This window comes from Rhincodon typus, chromosome 16, assembly GCF_021869965.1.
Source record: "Rhincodon typus isolate 14 chromosome 16, sRhiTyp1.1, whole genome shotgun sequence".
NCBI lineage: Eukaryota > Metazoa > Chordata > Chondrichthyes > Orectolobiformes > Rhincodontidae > Rhincodon > Rhincodon typus.
Window position 1 is genome coordinate 9308444 of NC_063347.1, and position 24525 is coordinate 9332968.

At 44.5% G+C, this 24525-nt stretch overlaps 1 protein-coding gene across 1 annotated transcript in view; it reads left to right on the top strand.

Annotated features, from left to right (window-relative positions):
- sema3bl (sema domain, immunoglobulin domain (Ig), short basic domain, secreted, (semaphorin) 3bl) overlaps positions 1-24525 on the top strand; it is a 182003-nt gene that overhangs the window by 127284 nt on the left and 30194 nt on the right. The window contains exons 5-7 of the mRNA XM_020511949.2: positions 6707-6797; positions 10141-10257; positions 11480-11622. Coding sequence (XP_020367538.1) covers positions 6707-6797; positions 10141-10257; positions 11480-11622 — 351 coding nt within the window. The remainder of the gene's footprint in view (positions 1-6706; positions 6798-10140; positions 10258-11479; positions 11623-24525) is intronic.

Sequence of the window (24525 nt, forward strand, 5' to 3'; positions counted from 1 at the left end):
TCATCCAGCTCTGCACCTTGTTGTCTCGGATTTTCCAGCATCTGCAGTTCCTACTATCTCTGTAAAGAATGTTCTTGCTGTCTCTGGCCCCAGGTAGATGCTATTTCGCATACTTTATGTGGCCCATTGCTCTTCTCTGTCTCATCTGTCAAAACAATTTGGCTCACCTCATCCAATCAACCGTCCAGTTAAATCGCTTTGTGTTCTACATCCACCACAGAACCCTGATTTGCATATGGTAACAATTATGCCTGATTCACACTTTGTTGCCCATTGAAAGCTCACAATGACCGTGATAATAGAGCAGGTAAGTTCACCTTTTAACACTATGACTGTCCCTTTTCCACCAGGTGGGCTATGTTTGAAAGCTGGCCCCTGTAGTTTAAACATAGGCTGGCAGTGCAGTATAGTCTGAGGGAGTACTACACTGCTGGTGTCACTGTCATTTAAACAGTCATTCAGATGGTGCCTGAGTTCCACATTTATAGACCCCACCGCATTGTTTGAAAGTGATTTGGGTACCCAGTCAAATATTCTCTCCAGCAACGCCAAAATGTAATGGGCCATTCATCTTGACTGTTGTTTGTGCCATGTTATTTTGCAGAATATAAACTGCCATACATCCTTTAATGAGAGCTTGGGAAATTCTGAGATGAGTAATAATCCATTCCCACCACTGACGCTCAGTAGCAGCACTGTGTACTATCTACAAGATGCACATCAAAGATCCTCAGACAGCCCCTTGCAAACCTATGACCACTTCCATCTGGAAGGACAAGGGCAGCAGATACATGGAAATACCAAGCTCTGCAAGTCCCCTTCCATGCCATTCACCATCCTGACTTGGAAATGTATTGCCATTTATTCATTGTTACTGGATCAAAACTCTCCCTGACAACATTGTGAGTCTCCCTACAGCACATGCACTGCAGCGGTTCAAACTAACCATTAACTTTTCAAAGGCAACTAGGGATGGACAATAAATGTTGGTCCAGTCAGTAACGCCCCCATCCCATGAGTTAAATTTTAAAAATAATGTTGCATAACTGTTTCTTCCTTTATTCCTTTCTGTTTTTCATATCGTTGCCATTTTGCTTTCTTCTGCTAATTGCTTAGAAAATCAAGATATGGATGAAAATATAATTTTCTGGGCCAGGAGATTGTCTCTCATCACTCTTAGTTTATGACGTTGCATATTCAGAAGGAAGTTTCTTTTTATTCTTTCACAGAGGGATGGGGGTCATGGTAATGTCAAGAAACTAGTATTCCAGAGATCCCAGAGTAATACTCTGGGGACATTGGTTTCAAATCCCATGTTGTCCCATGATGAAATTTGAATTCAATAAACTTCCTAAAAGTGACCAAGTAACCACTATTGTCATCTGAATCCCATCTGGTTCATCACTACCCTTTAGGGAAAGTAATCTGCTCTCTATGTTTAGTCTGATCTAAATGTGACCCCTGACCCACAGCAATGTGGTTAACTCTGGGCAAGGAAGGATATAGCCAGTGATGCCCACAAAACCCATGAATGAATAAAACAGGATGTTAATAGTGAGACACGAAAGCAGAAACTGCCTAAAAAAAACCTCAGCAGGTCTGGGAGCGACTGTGAAGAGAACTCGGAGTTAACGTTTTGGGTTGAGTGACCGTTCCTCAAAACTGATGGTAGCTGGGAAAATGTTGGTTTATACACAGAAGATAGGGTGGGGGGAAGGAGCAAGGAGTAAACAATATGTGGAGATGGAGCCCAAAGAGAGAGAGAAAAACAGTTGGACAAAGAAGTGAATAATGATCCGTGTAGGAGGGTGAATAGCTACTAATGGGGACTGTTAGTGGCTAACAATGGGTTGTGTGTAATAGCAGACTATGTGATAACAAGGCCTAGAGTGTGAGGGTTGGGGTAAGGACATGGAGAGCTCAAACCCTAAAGTTGTTGAATTCGATATTGAGTTCAGAAGGCTGCAGGGGCCCTGAGCAGAAAATGAGGTGCTGTTCTTCCAGCTTGCGCTGAGCTTCGCTGGAGCACTGCAACAAGCCTGAGACAGAGATGTTAACCAGGGAACATGATGGTGTGTTAAAGTTCTACGCAACTAGAAACTCTGTCTCTTTTGCAGACAGTGCGAAGCAGTCACCCAGTCTGTGCTTCATTTCCCTAATGAAGAGGCAACCATTGCTAGCGCTGAGTCCCTGTTTGAAAGGCTACAGTCCATGAGGGATAGCTACATTCACAGTGCTGTTAGGAGAAGGAGTTCCAGGATTTTGATGAATGAATGGCATTTTACTTCCAAGTGCAGTTAGAACGGGAACCTGCAGCTGGTGGTGCTCCTATGTATCTGCTGGCCTCGTCCTTCTAGATGGTGGAGGTCAGGGGTTTGCAATATAGAGACTTGGTGAGTTACTGCAGTGCATCTTGTAAATAATACACACTGCTGCTACTTCAGACCAGTGGCAGTAGGAGTGAATATAGTGGGTAAGATGACGATGAAGCCGCTGCTTTGTTCTGGATGGTAACGAGCTTCTTGAATGTTGTTGGACCTCTACGTGCCTTGGCAAAGTTATTCACTTCCCTTGTTTTTAGAATAATGGAAGTATTCTCAGAATATCAGAAAGCTTCCTATATGGTTGCTGTGTTACTATAATATCGCAGCCAGAAGAAATTATGCTCCTTGATAAACTACTTCTGGTGACTGCAGAGAATTCCTGCTCTAACCTGGCTCTGATACTGTGAGCATCTAGGGGCCTAAACACTATATACAACAGAGAGATCTGAGTATTCTTCACTTTCAGCGATTCCTAAACTTGCATGAAGAAAACAAATAGTCGCACAGTGATAATAATTCATGCTCGACTTCCACAAAGAATTGTTTATGTTTGGCTTGGCTGAGCCAGATCTCCAAACATCGGAATCGCTTGGATCGTAGGCAGGCTGGATTAATCAGTAGTGGGACATGTGCTACCCTCATGCTATTCCTTTGTCTAGTTCCAGCTTTTGAAATCTAATACAGGTGAAAAGGCAGAGGGGGGTGGGGGGCATTGTCAAGAGGCCAGTGGTTTATGTCTGGAGAAGGTTACAGTTTCTCCCTTGGGTGGGACTGAAAGCAGAGCTGTGTGTATGGAGAGATGCATCACAGGCCCAGATGCTGACTGAATCATTGGCTTTTTCCCAATTATAGCCTGCTTGTGGAAGAGTTGATCTTCAGTGTGTAATGGCACCAGTAGTAGCTCTTCTCTTGGCGTTTGCATACTCTGATCCCACAAGAACATGGTGGCCAATGGTAATATTGCTGGGCTAATAATCTGCTAAACAGGCTAATGCTATTAAGTGGCATGAGTTCAAATCCTGCCATGGTAGCTGGTTGGATTTAGAATCAGTTAATAAATCTGGACTGTTTAGAACAAAGCGATAACCTGAGTACTGGCAATCATGTAACCATTGGCATAAAAATCTATCTGGTTCACTACTGTCTGTCAGGGAAGGAAATCCACCATTTTTACTCATGTGATTCCAGATGTGGTTGGCTCATAACTGCCTTTTGAAATGGCCCTAGCAAGTCCCTCAGCTGTAAGGGAAATTAGAGATGGGCATCTATGCTAATATTGCAATGATTGGCCCCATTGAAGGATTAAAACACTGTGGCATGTACAGCATGAGACACAGGCAAGTTGATTTTACCAACTGTGCGCTGTACAGTGTGCACACAGTGCATGGGAATGAGATACATCCAGATGGGAAATGTGCAGAATGTTACTGTTAAATTCTGGGAATCTCGTCTGAAAGAGTAATTAAGTATGTCAATGACACTATGCTTGGAAGGAAAATAAGTTTTTAACAGGAGGTAAATCTACAAAGGATATGAACAGGTTAAGTGTGTGGCCAAAGAAATGGCAGATACAGTATGATGTTGGAACTTGGCAGAAAGAATAGACAAACAGTCTTCTGGTTAATTGGAGAGGAACTGCAGAACTTTGTAAAAGCAATCAGATCTAGGGTTCCTGGTATTTGAATCATAAAATGTTTATGTTCATGTTCAGCAAGTGACAAGGAAGCCAAATGAAATGCTGCAGCTGATTGTGGGGGTATGGTGGCTCAGTGGTTAACACTGGTGCCTCACACTGGCAGGGACACAGGTTTGATCCCAGCCTTGGGTGACTGTCTGTGTGGACCTTGCATGTTCTCCCCGTGTCTGCATGGGTTTCTGTCAGGTGCTCCAGTTTCCTCCAATAATCCAAAGCTGTGCTGGTTAGGTGGATTGGCAGTGCTTCAATTACCCATAGAGCCCAGGAATGTGCAGGGTAGACGGATTAGCCATGGGAATTACAGGGATAGAGTAGGGGTGTGTGTCTGGGTGGGATGCTCTTCAGAAGGGTGATGGGGATTAGATGGACTCAATGGCCTGTATCCACATTGGAGGGATTCTATGAAAAGTAGGGATCTTTTGCCACAGTTGTACACAGAGACCACTTTTGCACTATGTGTACGAGTTTGAAATGAAGATATCATTGTGAGAAAATGGTTCAGAGATGGTTTACATTTTTCACTCCGAGGATAAAAAGGAGTAATCTTAAATCGAAAGATTCAACAGGCTGGGACCCATTGGAGTTCAGAAGAATGGGAGCTGATCTTATTGAAATATGTGAGGTCCTGATGGGACTCAACAGGTTAGATACCAGGGAGGATGTGTCTTCTTGTGGCAGAGACTAGAATTAGGGAACACAGTTTCAGACTGAGATGAGGAGAATTTCTTTTTCTCACAGGTGATCATTCTTTTTCACAAAGCGTGGTAGATGTGGTGTCATTGAATTTATTAAAAGTTCACTTAGATTTTGATGAGCAACAGTTGAGAGTGGATATGGGGGATAGATGGAAAAGTGGAGCTGAGACCGTGAACAGATCTGACGTAGTCTTATTGAATGGTAGAGTAGGCTCAAAGGGCTGAATGGCCGACTCCTGTTCCCAGGACCTATGTTGCCCTCTTTACATTTCCCTTCCCCTTTTAAGGGACATCTTAAGACATATCTTTTCGCCAACCAATCCTTGATACTGCCCATTGTCAATCGCGGTCTGATAACTGCTCCTGCGAAACACCTTGGGAGTCATCCACTGCCTTAACGGTGCTACATAAATGCAAGTTGTCATTATTGTACTCGCATTTTCTATCAAATGTCTTTTTAATATCATTAGATCTCCTACTCGAACTCTATCAGGAGCGTCCCTGTATGGGAGAAGGGAACCTCTTTAATATTTTAGAAAGAGTTACAGAGCAAGTGGAGATAGTCTGCTGGGAGTTAAGATACAATTCCTCACAAGGTGTCACTTGATGGAGAGTATATTAGATTCTGGTACGGTTATCTGAAGTGCAGTTTTGCAATCTGAGTATCTAACTGCAGGGATTTTAGACAGGAAACGTTTGGTGCTGATACCTGAAGGGGGGAGAGATAATAATGCGGTCTATAACCTGGACCTGCTGACTCTGCCATACCATACTGCAAATATCTCAGGCTATAAACCAGGATAATTGATGAGCATTAGTCTCGACTTGACATGAATCTTTTCATCATGGTTGTATCTAATGGCGAGGACCTTATGTATTGTACTCCCCATACAACTGTTAACTTTGAGTGACCTAAAGGAGGAAACAGTAAGTTCAGATACAAGGGGAAGGGTGTAGTCAGACGGAACGCTATTTTACCCCTCAGACATGTCTGGACCCAGGGTGTGATCTTCCCCCTGAAGACCAGCTCTGATGAGATCAGCTAGCTCGACTCCAATGCTTAGATGCCCATATCCCATTTCTTGTTCAGAGATCTTACTTAGATATGCAGATTTACTGAACACCACATTTTACTTCTAACCCTGTTGTATCTGCTGTTTGAGTGCAAGCTAAAACTGGGTTTCAAAGGTCGAGATTGCTGGGGAAACTCAGCAGATCGGGCAGCGTCTGTGGAGGGGCAAGCAGAGTTAATGATTTGTTCTGAGGAAGGGTCACCGGACCCGAAATGTTAGCTCTGTCTTTTCCTTCACAGATGTGCCAGACCTGCTGAGATTTTCCAGCAACTTCTGTTTCTGTTCCTGATTTACAGCAACCGCAGTTCTTTCAGTTTTGTTGTTGTTGTTGTTCATGATTTTTCATGTGTGGAGCTGAAGGAACACAGCAGGCCAGGCAGCATCAGAGGAGCAGGAAAGCTGACGTTTCGGGTCGGGACGCTTCTTCAGAAATGGGGGAGGAGGAAGGGAGCTCAGAAATAAGTAGAGAGAGGAAGGCTGGGGCTGGGGAAAGTAAGTGGGTAGGTCACCTATCACGATCCCACCTACCTACCCCAGCCCCACCCCTCCTCTCTATTTATTTCCCAGCTCCTTTCCCCCTCCCCCATTTCTGAAGAAGGGTCCCGACCCGAAACGTCAGCTTTCCTGCTCCTCTGATGCTGTCTGGCCTGCTGTGTTCATCCAGATCCACGCTGTGTTATCTCAGACTCCAGCATCTGCAGTTCTTGCTATCTCTGGGTCCAGCAAACTGAGCTAACCAACCCTCACCTTGATGCTAACACTGGTATGTTCAATATAAACTTCAGGGACGGTTAAACACACAGCAAAGGCAAGAGGCAAGAGAAAGCATTTATACTTGCTTTGAATTATTGTTCTTCTGCTGGGCACCATTAACCAGGTCAGAAATGATTGCACTAACTGTTTGTGTTTTCTTTCAAGCATGCTTTCAGGATGGAGGTGAACAGCATACAAAATGGCCGTGGCAAATGTCCACATGACCCAAACCGACCTTTTGCAAGCACTTTCATTGGTAAGCAATTTTCAATTTCCAAAATAAGCAACTTTAACAGGATCCTGATATTGAGAGCAGGTCTCTGAGTATGAATGTACAACATGTCTGGCAGATTTAAATGAGCCATGCTATAAGATCAACTGATTATCATAAATCATTGTTGATGGTGCTTTTATTGTGCTGAAAATTGGTCAAACCACAGATTCAGATCATAGCTACATTAACGGGCATAACCATCTCCCCGAACAAGAGAGGATCCAACCATCTCCCTTTGATTTTGTCGTCACTGAGTCCTTGACTATCAACATGCTAACACTACCATTGATTAGGATTGACCAACCATTAGGTTGACTCTGAAGGAGCAATTTGTTCCACTCACTCCTCCTCAACAGGATAGCTGCTACCATTTTCCAACCCTTTCCAGTCTGAAGAAGTGAAGAAGTGTCATATCCGACTCAAAACATTAGCACCATTTCTCTCTCTGCCAAACCCGCAGAGTTTCTCAAGCGATTTCTGTTTTTAGATTCAGCAACGTCTCTCTTCAGTAATGTGATAAGTGTCCTTTTTTTTAAAGAGGCTGCAATAATCAGAATTCCCTTTTAAGGGAATCCTAAGATTTCCTCTTTAGCAGTTCTTCTTTGAATGAGATTATACGTTAATCTCATATAATTCCCCCATTACATATCATCCTGTCTAAGATCGGCAATGTTCTGTGCTCTTGTGCTGATCTGTCTCTTCCTAACTCATGGTTTGACAAACAGTTCACAGTTTTAATCCTCTCAATGAATCACTCTTTGAAAGACCTGCACCAGGGAGATATTAAAGCAATTTAAACAGTTGAACAGAGAGACCTTGCTTCTCACTAATTTAATGGTTGTTCCTAAAGTCAAACCATTATGTCCAATGCGGCCCTAAATAAACTAAACAAAATGACCCAAACGGTTTGTCAGAAACACTTTTTTCTCTCAGTCCCACATTGCGCTGGAGGAGTGCAGTACATCACCAGATTATGAGCAGTGAGTTAATATATTCCATGTGTCTGATGTGGTGACCCTAGATACAAGTAAAGTACAGTCATGTCTCATTAGCGCTGTACTCCTGAATGAAAGAGTAGTGTGACAACTTGAGGAGACAGCAACCTGCCCTAATATTACCACAATCACAACGATTGCAGAGAGACCTCATCGCGCTTTTCTCATTCAGGCATGACATGGATTTGACTCCTCCCTGCTTCCCCCTGACCTTTGACCCCTCTCTGAACCCTCCCTCCCCCTAAAATCCTTGGGAGTCTCAAAGCCCATGGTATTTTTATCGATGCTTCCATTCCCTCAGCTTGGAATTATGAAGGAACCCTGGCTTCACACGTGAGTCTCACAAAGGGTGAGGCCTTTCTGAATTGAGGGTCAAAAAAGGACGTCATCAAATGAACAGAATGCAGCAGGGTCTGTGGGAGGTTTTGTCACTCCTGTAACTTATGTAGAGCTACTAGTCTTCACTTTCCAAGATTCCCAACCTACAGAAGATCTGCAGCACAGAACTTCCTTGTAAAAATCCATTTGTGTTAAGAAATTAGTTTTTCTTGCAGTGCAATTTTTTAAGTTAATTCTTTGGCTAGGCCAGCATTTATTGCCCATCCCTAAATGCCCAACAGCAGTTAAGAGTCAACCACATTGCTGTCCAAAGTTGTGCAAGTTAAGTGGATTGGCCATGCTAATGTTCTCTCTAGCGTCCAGGGATCAGGGAATCATAGAATCCCTACAGCATGGAAACAGGCCATTCATGCCATCGAGTCCACACTGACCCTCCAAACAGCAGCCCACCCCCTATCCTGTTCCTGTAACCCTGCACTTCCTATGGCTAACCCATTTCGCTTTGCGCATCCCTGGACACTATGGGGCAATTTAGCATGGCCAATCCACCTAACCTGCACATCTTTGGACAGTGGGAGGAAACCCATGCAGACATGGGGAGAATGTGCAAACCCTACACAGACAGTCACCCAAGGCTGGAATTGAACCCAGATCCCTGGCACTGTGAGGTAGCAGTGCTAATGACCAGTCTACCCAACCTGCACATCTTTGGACTGTGGGAGATAAACCAGAGCACCCAGAGGAAACCTGACACACACACACAGGGTGAACGTGCAAACTCCACACAGACAGTTTCCCAAGGCTGGAATCAAACCTGCATCCCTGGCACTGTGAGGCAGCAGTGCTAACCACTGAGTCACCATAGCACCCAGAAGGAGCCAGAAATATAAAAGCAGTCGTTCCCTCAGACCCAGTCGGAACACCCTCCATTATGTCTGAGATTAGTGTGCTTAGAGCACATTTGGAAGGGGCCATCATATTTTCTGACAATATTACAGCATGGAAACAGACCCTTAGCTCTAACTCATCCGTGAGGAATGGGAGAATGTTTGTTTGGAAAGTGGTTCCATCACCCACTGACTTACAGAGAGCAAATTACACTCATCATTATATTTGTTAGGTTAATTAAAAGAACGAAGGCATTGGAAAGTTGGGTATACAAGCCCCCGATCCATGCTTCCTGTTCATGTTGTTTCCACTGAGCATCCCCAAGCTCGCTCTGTGAGTTTCTGAGTGCTGTACAACAACAACAATTTGCAGTTATGTGGCTGCAAGCAGACAGTAAGAAACAAGGTTTGACACTGAGCGCATAAGTGCATATTGTTGCAGCTTCTCAAGTAGATTGTATGGAACGACATAGAAGCAGAGAGTGAAGCAGAGATATCCAGGGAAGGAATTCTGGAGCTTATGGTCTTGATTGGTAAAAGTAGGATTATCATCTAAAACCATGGATGACCAAGAATTGGAGGAGTGTGAATATTTTGAGCAATTGTGTGGTTGTAGTAAACAGCAGAGAAAGGGGGAGGCAAGGAAAGATTTGAAAACAAGGGTGAGAATTTTTACAAACACTAACAGAAATTGCTAGAAATGCTGAGCAGGTCTGGCAGCATCTGTGGAGAGAAATCACAATTAACGTTTTGGATCGAGTGACCCTTCTTTAGACTGAGCCCAAAACGTTAACTCTGGTTTCTCTCCACAGATGCTGCCAGACCTACTGAGCCTTTCCAGCAATTTCTGTTTTTGTTTCTGATTTCCAGCAATCGCAGTTCTTTCGGTTTTTATTTAGTGAATATTTTTAAATTACGTTTCTTAATTGGAGATCCACGTAGTCCAGCAAACACAGGAGTGATGATGTAAAGGAAACAAAACAGGACAATAGTGGCTTAAATGAAGAGGGATTGGGCAGAGGCTAAGAAGTCTGCCTGCTGTGCGGTCAGCTGTTTTGCTACGTAGTCACATCATTTGACTCTCTATACCTCTCCATTCCACAGGTGAGGAGCTGTATTCTGGACTGACGGCCGATTTCTTAGGAAGGGACCCCGTCATCTTCCGCAGCCTGGGGTCTCGATCCACCATGAGAACGGAACTCGACCAGCGATTGTTGCAAGGTAACCAGCGAACAGCCATCAGTGGCCAGTTCAACGATAAACGAAGTGCATATTTTCAAAGCTTTTCATCTTGCACTTATCGGGACAAATGCAAGAATGCCAAATTTCACAGGGAGCAACAATTTAAACCTTATTCAAAAAAAGGTGCTGATTAGTTGCAAGTCGAATCAGATTGGTTGAAATATTTCCATGAGATGGTGTATATATTTTGTGTCAAACAACTCATCGTTTTGCCATTGACAATAGGAAGAGTACTGACTGTACTCAATCAGTCCATGCCTGAGAAACTGACAATATAACAATATCAGATGTGATTCTGCAATTGAACAACCACAAGTGCAACAAAAATTGCTCAACAACCAATATAAGATTATCAGAGACAGTAGGGACTGCTGATGCTGGAGTCAGAGATAACACAGTGTGGAGCTGGAGGAACACAGCAGGTCAGGCAGCAGTAGAGGAGCAGGAAAGTTGATGTTTCAGATCGGGACCCTTCTTCAGAAATGCCTGAAATTTCTGAAGAAGGAGCCCGACCTGAAACGTCAGCGTTCCTGCTCCTCTGATGCTATAAGTTTATCAGTTGGGCTTATAACATGGCTCACTTAATTTTTGATAGAAGCCAGATACTTTTATACTCAGAAATCCGTACTTTGCAGAAAAAAAAATTTCCAGGCCCTTTTTTGAAATAAACAAAAGCGTGAGGGACCAGAGTTGCCCTGAGGCATGCCCATGGAAATGTTTCAACCAATCAGATTTGACTTGCAACCAATCAGCACTCTTTTTGAAAGAGTTGTTGCTCACTTTGGAATTTGGCTTTCTTGCATTTGTCCTGATGAGTGCAAGATGAAAAGCTTTGAAAACATGTCTTTTTTCAATCAATATAAGTAAAATATGTTGTTGAGTAGGATGTATTATGTATTGCATAATTAAACAGAGTGGTACATATGGAGTGGTAAAGCTCGCTACCGTGTGAAATAATCGAGGTGAACGAAATAGCAGCCTTCAAGGGGAAGCTGGGTAAACACACAAGGATATGACATGCAAAGTTATTCCACTCAAGTGCCCATCCAATTTCCTTTGAAGTCATTCACCATCTCAGCCTCAACCAGCCTCAAAGGCAGTGAGTTCAGATCGCGGGCACGTGCTGTGTGTAAGGGTCCTTCCTCCAATCCCTTCGACATCTCCTGTCACCATCTCAACGTTTTCTTTCCTCTTCCTGCAGACCCCAAGTTTGTGGCCGCTCACCTCATTCCAGACAACGTTGACCGTGACAACGACAAGGTTTACTTCTTCTTCACCGAGAAGGCCATGGAGTCAGAGGGCAAAGTCCGAGCAATCTACAGCCGCATCGGACGCATTTGCGCTGTGAGTCAGAGATTCACAGGATGTGGGGATCGGGCAGAAAAGTAGGGTAGATATAGACAATCAGCCCTGACTTGACTGAACGGCTTGAGGAGCTGTGTGGCCTATTTGGTCTCCTACTGCTTCTAAAATCAGATTTGCTCTTTGTTGAGATGTAGGGATTTATACTGTGAAGAATGTCAATGGAAATGAATTCATAGAATCCCTACAGTGTGGGAACAGGCCCTTTGGCCCAACAAGTCCACACCAACCCTTGGAGCATCCCACCCAGACCCATCTCCCTATAACCCACCTAATCTACTCATCCCTGAACACTACGGGCAATTTAGCATGGCCAATCCACCTAGCCTGCACATCTTTGGACTGTGGGAGGAAACTGGAGCACCCGGAGGAAACCCACGCAGACACAGGGAGAATGTGCAAACTCTACACAGACTGTCACCCGAGGCTGGAATTGAACTCAGGCCCCTGATGCCGTGAGGCAACAGTGCTAACCACTGAGCCACCGTGCCACCCTAAAACACCAGGCAGAGGGTAAAACAACAGCTACCTGCATTTCTATAGCACCTTTGTAGAATCCCCTACAGCATGGAAGTGGGCTGTTCGGCCCATCAAGTCCACACTGACCCTCCGAAGCACATCCCATCCAAAGACAACTGATGGAACACTGAAAAAAAGAACTGTGGATGCTAGAAATCAGACACGAAAACAGAAATTGCTTGAAAAACTCAATGAGTCTGACAGTATCTGCGGAGGGGAATCAGAATTAATGTTCTGGGTCCAGTGACCCTTCTTCAGAATTGATTGTAGCTTGGAAAATGTTCGTATATATGCTGGAAATGGGGTGGGGGTAAGGGGAGGAGGAAACTATAGGTGGACATGGAGCCCAGAAAGACAGACAGAGAACAGTTGGGCAGTCAAAGGAACGGGTAAAGATCTGCATAGGAGAATGAATAGCTGCTAGTGGAGACCTTTACAGGTTGATGATGGGTTGTTTATGGGAGCAGCCCTTGTGATGACAAGGCTTGGTGTGTGGAGGTTGGGGTAAGGACATGGGAGAAGGTGCTCAAGCCTAAAATTATCGAACTCGATATTGAGTCCTGATGGCTGTAGAGTTCTGAAGTGGAAAATGAGATGTTGTCCTTCCAGCTTGCATTGAGCTTCGCTGGAACACTGCAGCAAGACTGAGACAGAGATATTGGCCAGGGAACAGGGTGGTATGTTGAAGTGGCAAGCAACTGGAAGCTCAGGGTCATTTCTGCGGACAGAACATAGGTGTTCTGTAAAGCAGTCTCCCAGTCTGCATTTCATCTCCCCAGTGTAGAGGAGGCCACATTGTGAGCAGCAAATACAATCGACTAGATTGTATGATGTGCAGGTAAAGTGCTGTTTCACCTGGAAGATGTGCCTGAGGAGGATGTCTGTGGATACTGAGGAGGGAGGAAGTAAACAGGCAGCTGTTACATCTTCTGTGATGGCAGGGAAGCTACCATGAGGCTGTTGGGAGGGGGTTGTGGGAGTGAAGGAGGAATGGACTGGAGTGTCCCAGAGGGACCAGTCTGTGTGGAATGCTGACAAGGAAGGGGAGGGGAATCTGTGTCTGGTGGTGGCATGCCTCTAGCGGTGGTAGAAATGGTGGCTTATGATCCTCTGGGTGTAGATGCTGGTGGGAAGGTAGATAAGGACAAGTGGGACCCTATTGCTGATGTGGGAGAGACAGGTTGGACACCACTGAGTACCCTGTCAATCGCAGTGCTAAGGAATCCTTGGTTGAGGAAGAAGGTGGACATTTCAGAGGTCCCTTTGTCGAGGCTGGCATCATCAGAACAGAAGCGACGGAGATGGAGGAACTGGGAGAATGGAGTAGAGTCTTTACCGGAAGCAGTTGTGAGGATGTTTAGTCAGGGTAACTGTGGGAGTCGAGCGGGTTTGTCGTACCAGTACTTCAATCTATTCCACTGCATTCACTTCTTACAACGTGATCTCCTCAACATTGGGGAAACGAAGCACACACTGGGCGACCACTTTGCAGAACACCTATGTTCTGTCCACACCTGACCCTGAGCTTCCAATTGTCCACCACTTCAACACACCACCCTGTTCTCCAGCCAATATCCCTGTCTAAGGCTTGCCACAGTGCTCCAGTGAAGGTCAGTGCAGGCTGGAAGAACAACATCTCATTTTCCACTTGGGGACCCTGCAGTCTTCAGGACTCAATATCAAGTTCAATAATTTTAGAGCCTGAGCACCTTGTTCAATGTCCTTAGCCCAACACCTACACACCAGGCCTTGTCATCACATGATCTACTACCACACACAACCCAATGTCATCCACCAGTAGTCCCCATTAGCGACTACTTATTCTCCCAGGCTGACCATTATTCACTCCTTTGTCTGTCCATCTGTTTTTCTCTCTCTCTCTGGTCTCCACCTTCACCTATTGTTTACTCCTCCCCCCTGGCTCCAACTCACCTTCAGCTTTTACACCAACCTTTTCTTAGCTACGATCAGTTCTGAAGAAGGGTCACTGGACCTGAAACATTACCTCTGTTTCTCTCTCCACCAGACCTGCCGAATTTCTCCAGCAATTTCTGTTTACGTTCCAGCTGACAGAACCCGAGATCTCACCCTGCCACGTTGGCTCTCGGAGTACGTCTCAGTTGTTCGGAGAGGGGTAAAGGCCTGCTAGATAGTGTGCAATGCAGTAGGATCCATCAGTCTATCCTGAACAGTATTGTGAGGTTATAATCCAGCTCTGCTTGATTTACCCTGGAGTGCCTCATGGGAACAACGAGCAGAGCCGATATCTACCTTCACTTTCACCTCCACTCCTACACCCTGACAATGTCTATCTCCCCCCTTCCCTCGGAGCCATCTCTCCCATTAATGTCTACCAGATGTTTGCCTGTTGCAGTTTTATTTCAGCTTCCTGGGGTCTAGGACTGAAGATCCCAGCAAATGTTGTCATAGCTGGAAACGTGTTTCCAAGAGTCTGACAGATAGTAAAACCTGAACGTGTGAGTTGAAGTTTTGAACCCAGGAAATAGTTTAATACATGCCAGGAAGCCTTTTATGATTTAGACAGCAGTTGCTTTATTTTTAATGTTTTTCTTTCAAACCATGTTTTTTTTAACACTTTTTACGGGCCGAGTCTTTTATTGGGATTTTTCAGGAAGACCATGACTGCAGAGTCCTGAAACGAGCTCTCAAAGAACATTTTTTTAAAAAATAGAGCACGTTTTACACTCCAAGGAGGATCGTGCAGTAGAGTCATTTCTAGAACCTTCTCTGAGGCCTCACGATACCTTTAAGACCTATTTTTTGTTTATGTTTTGGATTTGCAGAAGATTTATCAAGTTTTCTTTAACAGTTGAGCCATAATCTATGCTTGTGATATATTTTATTAAATTCTTATCTCACTCCTGGGACTAAAAATGCCACAAACTGCATAAAATGGTGTAACATTGCTTTGCTTATTCCCCTGGATTTATACCCTGACCTGTGGAGATTAACAGCCATAGGGTAAAAAATAAGCATAGGCTCCATCGAGCTGATGGAGGGAGAGAGGGCGGGAAAACTGGTGTTCATCAATAGATGAGAGCTGTTTCAACTTTTTCTCAACTTAACAAGAGTTTTGTTGGTGAGCAAAAGACTCTAGTCATGTGGTCCCCTCTGCATTGGGGAAACGGAGCATAGACTGGGTGACTGCTTCGCGGAACATCTACATTCTGTCCGCAAAAAGACCCTGAGCTTCCCGTTGCCTGCCACTTCAACACACTGCCATGTTCCCTGGCCAACATCTCTGTTTCAGGCTTGCTGTAGTGCTACCCTGTGTCTCCTATGACTAAGTCAGTTCCATATGCGCCTTGCCCGCTCACCCCTGATACCATCTGACTTTACCTTTTGTACCAGGCTGCCTATGAGGCAACAAGGTGCAGGGCTGGATGAACACATTCGATTGAAATCATTCGATTTTAACCCCACTGCGAAACCTCTTCTAAGGATGCCTAACCTGAAGAAGTTACCCTCCTCCCTCCGGACAAACCTCAAGGGATCTCTCTCCCACTGCAACTCTCTCGTAATCGGATTCTCCAGCATCTGCAGTTCCTACTATCTCTGCCTATGAGGCACCTTGTCAAAGGCTTCACTGAAGTCCATGTAAGCAACATCATCGACTTCTCCTTCATCAAGAGAACACTGAAGAACAGCACTTCATTTTCCGCTTGGGAACTCTACTACCTTCTGGACTCAATATCTCGTTCAAAAATTTTAGGGCTTGAAGCACCTTTTCCCATGATCTTACCCCAACCCCCACACACCAGGTCTTGTTAGCCCATGGTCTGCTATTGCACACTACCCATTGTTAGCCACTAACAGTCCCCATTAACAGCTATTCGCCGTCCTAGCCAGATTGTTATCCACTCCTTTGTCTGGCCAAGTGTTCTTCTCTCTCTTTGGGCTCTATCTCCACCTATCATTTACTTCTTACCCTCTCCCCACCTGCCCTTCTTCGGCAGAAAAAACAAGATTTTCCTAGCTACCATCAGTTTTGAGGAAAGGTCACTGGACCTGAAACGTTAACTCTGATTTCGCTCCACAGATGCTGCCAGATCTGCTGAGTTCTTCCAGCAATTTCTGCTTATGTCAGTCTAGTCACATGCTGTAGTGCCAGGTATCTGTACAAACAAAGAACAATACAGCACAGGCCTTTGGCCCTCCAAGCCTGCGCCGCCACATTTTCACCTTCCATACTAAAGCTGTCTTCACTGACAGGATCAGTATCCCTCTATTCCCTTCCTACAATGTATTTGTCTAAGTGCTTCTTGAATTTTGCTATTGTGTCTGCTTCTGCCACCTCCTCTGGTAGCGTGTTCCATGCATGCACCACCCTTTGTGTGAAAAGTTGCCTCTCACATCTCTTTTAAACTCCCCCCCTCAATACCTTGAACCTGTGTCCCCTAATAATTGACCCCTCCACCCTGTGAAAAGGCCTCATAGTTTTCACTCTATCCATGCCATTCACAATCTTATAAACTTCTATCGGGTCGCCTCTCAACCTCCTGCATTCCAGTGAAAACAAACCCAGTCTATCCAACCTTTCCTCATAGCTAAAACCCCCCCATATTAGGCAACATCCTAGTAAGGGGAAGTGATGGCCTAGTGGTGTTATTGCTGGACTGTTAATCCAGAGACCCAGATAACATAGTGGGGACCAGGTTTGAATCTTGCCACGGATGGTGGAATTTGAATTCAATAAAATATTTGGAATTAACAAAATAATGATGACCATGAATCGATTGTTGGAAAACCCATCTGGTTCATTAATGTCCTTTAGGGAAGGAAATTGCCATCCTTACCTGGTCTGGCCTACATGTGACTCCAGACCCACAGCAAATGTGGTTGACTCTCAACTGCCGTCTGGGCAATTAGGGATGGGCAATAAATGCTGCCTAGCCAGCAATGCCCTCATCCCATTAGTGAATAAAGGAAACTTTTTTCTGTACCCTCTCCAAAGCATCCATATCCTTCTGTTGTGTGGTGACCAGAACTGTATGCAGTATTCCAAGTGAGGCCTAACTAAAGCTCTATAAAGCTACAGCAAAACTTGTCTATCCTTATACTCAATGCCCCTTCCGATGCCTTAAGCCTTTTTTTACTACCTTATCTACCTGCACTGCCAACTTCAGTGATCAGTGGATGTGCACACCCAGATCCCCATGCGTATCAATACTCCTAAGGGTTCTGCCTGTACTTGACCTTCCAAAATGCATCACCTCACATTTGTCCGGATTAAACTCCATTTGCCATTTTACTGCTTATACCTCCAACTGATTTATATTCTGCTGTTTCCTCTGACAATCGTCTTCACTATCCACAACTCCACCAATCTTTGTATCATCTGCGCACTTACTAATTAGACGAGCCACATTTCCTCCAAATTATTTATGTAGATCACAAACAGCAGAGATCCCAGCACTGATCCCTGTGGAACATCACTAGTCACAGCCCTCCATTCTAAAAAACATCCCTCCACCACTACCCTCTGTCTCCTGTGACTAAGCCAGTTCTGTATCCATCTTGCCAGCTCACCCCGATAGCATGTGACTTCACCTTTTGTACCAGTCTGCCATGAGGCACCTTGTTTATGGTCACTACTCCCGAAATGCTCCCCCACTGAAACTTCACTCACCTGGCCAGGCTTATTTCCCAGAACCGGGTCCAGTATAAACACTTCTGGGGTTGGTCTGTTTATGTACCATGTCAAGTAACACTCCTGAATGGATCTTACAAATTCTTCCCCATCCAAGCCCCTAGCATGAGATGAGTCCCAGTCAAGATAGGGGAGGTTAAAAACACCCACCACAGCAAACCTGCCATTTTTATGTCTTTTCAAAATCTCTCTACATATTCTCTCCTGTATCTCCTGCTGGCTGTTGGGAGGCCTGTAGTATACCCCCAGCATTGTGATTTCACCTTTCCTCACGTGGAGAAGAGATTTAGCTCAGTCCCTCAGACAGACTGGAGTCACATCAACACTTTGGAATTGTGGTGAGATGAGGGACTGAAAGAACAGAGTGATTCCTTTGTATGAGCAAGGAATAATTCTGAAACGATGTGGTGGAATGAGAGAAGCTGGAATTGTTCTCCTTTGGAGCAGGGAAGGTTTAGGGAGATTGAGTGGCGGTGTTCAAAATGAGGAAGGATTCCGATAGAACAAAGAGGAACAAACTGTTTCTGTCAGAGAAAAGACAGATTTAATGTGGAACATAGAACAGTACAGCACAGGAATGGGTCCTTCAGCCCACGATGTTGTGCCAAACATGATGCCAAATTAAACTAATCCCTTCGGTCTGCCCTTGGTCCATATCCCTCCATGCCTTGCTGATATTCATATGCTTATCTAAAAGTCCCTTAAACACCCCTATTGTGTCTGTCTCCACCACCACCTCTGGCAGCGCATTCCAGACTCTCTTTGTGTAAAAACTTTGCCCCTCACATCTCCTTTGAACTGTACCCCTCTCACCTTAAAAGCATATCCCCTAGTATTAAACATTTCAACTCTGGGAAAAAGATTCTGACTGTCAACCCCACCTATGCAGCTCATAATTTTATACATCTCTATCCAGTCTTCCCTCAGCCTCCACTGCTCCAGAGAAAACAAACCAAGTTTTTCTAGCCTCTCCTTATAGCTCATACCCTCTAATCCAGGCAGCATCCTGGTAAACCTCTCCTGGACCCTCTGCAAAGCCTCTACATCCTTCCTGTAATGTGGCAACCAGAGTTGAACGCAGTACTCTAAGTGTAGCCTAACTATAAAGCGGCAGCATGACATCCTGTCTCCTGTACTCAATATCCCGGCCAATAAAGATAATTACCAAAGAAACTGAGGGGGAATGAGGAAAATGTTATTTATACAGCAATTTTTAACAATCTGGATGCATTGCCTGAAAGGATGGTGGAAACAGATTTTAATTGTGCCCTTTATTATCTCATGGGACGCTATATTAACTGACAAGGCCAGTATTTGTTGCCAGTCACTCATTGCATTTGAAGTGAAGACTTGTTCGACTATTTCAGAGGGTGGTTAAGAGTCAACCACATTGCTGCAGGTCTGGAGTGATATGTAGGTCAGAGAAGGAAAGGACAATAGATTTCTTTCTCTAAAGGACGTTAGTGAGCCTGATGAGTTTCTGTGACTTGGTGATAACTGTCATGGCTACTATTATTGAGACCAGCTTTATAATCTACTTTTGTTTATCAAATTTATATTTGGCTCACCACCATGGTGGAATTTGAGCCTGTGACCCCAGAGCAGATGCCTTGGGTAGATTCAATAAGAGCTTAAAGGAGCTTGATTAATTCTTAAAAGGGAAAATGATGCGGGGCTCTGGGGAGAGGGTCAGACTAGGTTTCTTGCTGTTCCAAATGGTACGAAAGGCCTTCTTTCTGTGCTACCTTATCATTTGGCTCAGTGGTTAGCACTGCTACCTCACAGCGCCAGTTCAATTTGGATGACTGTCTGTGTGGAGTTTGCACATTCTCCCTGTGTCTGTGTGGGTTTCCTTTGGGTGCTCCGGTTTCCTCCCACAGTCCAAAGATGTGCAGGTTAGGGTGGATTGGCTTTGGGAAGTGTGATGTTATGTGGATGGAGTCAGGGCCTAGGTCTGAGTGAGATGCTGTTCAGAGGGTCGGTGCAGACTCGATGGGCCAAATGGCCTCTTTACTCACTGTAAGATTGCCATGCTCCCATGTCGTGAGCTAGCTCACAGTGGAATCACAATCCTTCTGCCTTCTGTGTCTCAAGATCAAAATTTGCGGGTGATTTGTATCCTAACTCCTCTGTGTGTGCGCTTGTGTGTCTGTGTGTGTGTGGATGTTGCATTAGTGACATCCATCATGAACCATAATCATTGATTATCATGTCTGATAACCTTACAGGCAAGGGTGAACTGATAACCTTTGCAAGGCTATTGTTGATAACCCTTTAGTCATCAATCACAGAGTTTGTTCAGCGTTTGAAATGCTCACATTTGAATCCATAAGCTAAACTGTTCAGGAAGAGCAGGATAATGGAGCAGATAGGCAACTGAATGTTGGTGAATGGTTCTCGGCCACAGTATCACAGCTTTGTAGAAGGCAAATGGAGCTCAGTCAAGGCATGAGTCTGCACCTGGCTTGAATGTCACACTAGCTGCAATATAACTACAGAATCAAACTCCCAGGGAATAGTTTAACTTCTCATTTTCATTGCCAACTAAAAGCAAAATTCAACAAGCACTAAGATCCCCTTCAGCAGATGGGGCACGCTGGTCTCACTGAATTTTAAAGGGAAATTCTGAGGGTTCTTTCATTCTCTCACATGATGTTGGTGTTGCTGGAATGGCCAGCATTGGTTGCTCATGTCTCATCGCTGTTGAGAAAGTGGTGATGGCCTGTTTTCTTGAAGCCCATGTGGTGTAGGTGCCATACAGTGTTGTTAGGAAGTTATTTCTGGATAACATCCAGGCTTGTGTTGATAAGTGGCAAGTAGCATTCACATCACACAAGTATCAGGCATTGACCATTTCCATCAAGAAATAACCTAACCATTGCCTGGTGACATTAATGCAATTGCTATCACTGAATCTCTCACTTTCAACGTTCCTTGCCATTACCATTGAGCAGAAACCGAACTGGACGAGCCATATAAAATACTGTGATACATGAGAGCTCAGAAACTTAAAATTCTGTGGTGAATAACTTGCCTCGTGTCTCCCCAAAGCTTGTCTACCACCTACTAGGTACAAGCTACGACTATGATGAATACTGTCCATTTACCTGGGGTGGATGCAGCTACAACAACACTCAAGAAACTCAATACCGTCAAGGGCGAAGCAACCTACTTGATTGGCATCCCATCCACCACCTTCAATGTTCACTCCCTTCACCACGGACACACAGTAGCACGTACCATCTGCAAGACACTCTTCAATAGATCATCAAACCTTCAACAAGCACCTTCCAGAGCCATGACCTCTCCCATCTAGAAGGGCAAGGGCAGCAGATACATGGGAACACCACCACCTGCAAGTCTGCCTCTAACTTACGCACCATCCAAACTTAGAGTCATTGAGCTGCTCAGCATGGAAACAGACCTTATCGTCCAACATGTTGACCAGATATCCTAAATTAGTCTAGTCCCGTTTACCAGCACCTGGCCCATACCACTCTAAACCCTTCCTCGTCATGGACCCGCCCAGATGCCTTTTAAATGTTCTAACTGTACCGACCTCCATCTCTTCCTCTGGCAACTCATTCCATACATGCACCACCCTCTGTGTGGAATAGTTGTCCCTTAGGTCCCTTTTAAATCTTTCCCCTCTCACCTTAAACCTATGCCCTCTAATTTTGAACTTGGAAATATATATCGCCGTTCCTTCAGTAACGCTGAGTCAAAAACCTTCTTAATAGCACCATGGGGGTCCCTACATCCGAGAAACCACAGTGGTTCAAGAAGTTAGCTCATCTATCCAGTAACACCAGCAGCCTATGAACAAATAAAATAAATTTTAAAAAGACGGGCCTTTACCCACAATCTGGTAGTTTCACTAAAACTACAGATGAGACTAGGAATTCCATCTCCAATTTGTTGATTGAATTGAAATATCTCCTGCTGTTGTGGTGGGATTTGAGCTCAGCCTCCAGAGCGTTAGTCTATATCTCTCGATTATTTGTCCAGTATTATCACTATGCTGCCGTCTGAATGGTTCAGCTATTGATCGGACTCTTTGGGAAGCTCAGCGACATTGAATGAGCAATGGAGCAGGCACACTGTAGATATTTCTAATCAACTGTTCAGACGTGATATTACATATCTCTGGAGCAGTTGGGACCTAACCCGAGCCTCCTGGCTCAGACATAGGGACCACTACCAATGTGCTGTGGGCACATTGTAAAGGTGTCTAATTATGCTGAAACTTGTTTTGTTAAAACTATTTGAAGAATGGATATCAAGAGGATCTTTTTAGGACGAAGACTGTCCAAGTTATGAAGTCAGCTGCCAAACGGACAATTAGAATAATTTTAAAAGTTGCATTTGAATGTCACCTGACCTCAGCCAAATTCCAAAACGGTTCATTTACAGTGAATGAGGACTTTTTCAAAGAATATAGTATCACGACAATACACAGAAGGTCCATCATATCTATGCCTAGTCATTTATTTTCCTAACCAATTTGTCCAACTCTCCTGCTCCTACCCCATAGTCCTGTTTGCTCCTCTCTCCATTCCCTCCCACCCCCGTTGGGACCGGCTTCTCTTTCAAGTCTGGCAGTTAGACACTCCATTGATCTGCTGTGCTCACATTCTGGTCACTTAACCTGAACTATCTCAGAAACATAGAAACGTAGAAGATAGAAGCAGGAAGAGGCCATTCAGCCCTTTGAGCCTGCTCCACCATTCTTCACGATCATCGCTGATCAGCCAACTCAACAGTCTAATCCTGCTTTCTCCCCATAACCGTTGATCCCATTCACCCCCAAGCGCTATATCTTGTCGCCTCTTGAATACATTCAATGTTCTGGCATCAACTACTTCCTGTGGCTCACCACTCTTTGGGTGAAGAAATGTCTCCTCATCTCCATCCTAAATAGTCTACCCGGAATCCACATACTGTGATCTCTGGTTCTGGACACACCCACCATCGGAAACATCCTCCCTGCATCTACCCTGTTCAGCCCTGTTAGAATTTTATAATGATTCCCCCCCCCGCCATTTGTCTGAACTCTAGCGAAAACAATCCCGACCTAGTCGATCGCTCCTTATACATTCAGACCTGCCATACCCGGAATCAGCCTGGCAAACATCTTTTCTCCACCAGCACTCTACACTCCCCAGCACCACAAGCCCCCACCCCCACAACTGTAGCATAAATGCTGCTCCTCCCACGCTTCACTTCAGCTCTGATGAAGAATCAGCTAGATGTGAAACGTTAGCTTGCTGTCTCTCCCTGGACGCTGCCTGACCCGTTGTGATCTCCAGCATTTGGTGTCCTCAGTACAGATTCCAGCATCTGCACTAATTTGCTTCTACATTGTGCTTGTTCACTTCCCTTTTCAAAGTTGCTGTTGAATTTGCTTCCACCATCCCTTCAGACAGCACATTCCAGATCACAACAACACACTCCTCAGAAGAAACTGCCTTCAATCTTTTTGCAATCAACTGAAATCGGTGTCCTCTCATTACTGGCCCCTTTTCCACTGGAAATAGATGGTCCTTATTTACTCTGTGTAAATCATTCATAATTTTGAACACCTCCATCAAATTTCCCTTAACTTTGCCAGCTCTAAAGAGAACAAACCATCTTCTCCAGTCCCTATATATTACTGAAGCTCTGCATGGCCCTTGTAACACTCCAGTAAATCTCTTTTGACCCTGTCTTACTGCTTAAGGTTCAAAGCCTCCAGCATTGGATACAAACTACAGCTGAAGCCTGTAGCTAGTATTTTATAGTGGTTAAGCATGTTGGCTTTGTATACAATGTATTGATTTATAAAGCTCAGGTCTGGTAGCTTTCAACTTGTCCTGCCACATTCAGAGATTTTGTACATGCACCTCGATGTCTCTTCATTCTTGCAATTGGACCATTTTGTTTTTATTCACTTTCCTCTTTCTTCCTACCAAATGTTATTACTGTATTCGTGCTCTGCATCAAATTTCATCTGTCATGCATCTGCCCATTTTTCTAGTCTGGCAATACCTCCCGACCACTTTGTGTAATTGAGGTCTTTTAGATGATAAAGGAGATTGACAAAGTAGACATAGAGAAAATGTTTCCTTTTGTGGGGAAATCTAGAATGAGAAGCGATGGTTTTAAGATAACAGATTTAAAACAGAGATAAGGAGAAATTACTTCTCTCAAAGGGTCATGAATCTCTGGAATCCACTATCCCAGCGTGTGTTGGATGTCAGGCCATCGAGTCAATTTATTTATTTATTTTTCCTTATTCATTCACGGGATGAGGGCATCGCTGGCTAGGCAGCATTTATCCCTAAATACCCAGAGTCAACCACGATGCTGTTGGTCCGGAGTCACATGTAGGCCAGACCAGATAAGGATGGCAGTTTCCTTCCCTAAAGGACATTAGTGGACCAGATGGGTTTTTCCCCAACAATCAGCAATAGATTTACGGTCATCATTAAACTCTTCATTCCAGATATTTATTGAATTCAAGTTCCACCATCTGCTGTGGTGGGATTCAAACTTGGGTTCCCAGAATATTAAATAATATATAATATTAATATATAATAATATATAATATAATATATAAATATACTAAATAAATCGTTAGCAACTCCTTTGTCTGTCCAACTGTCTTTCTCTCTCTTTGGGCTCTATCCTATCGTTTACTCCCAACCCCACCAACC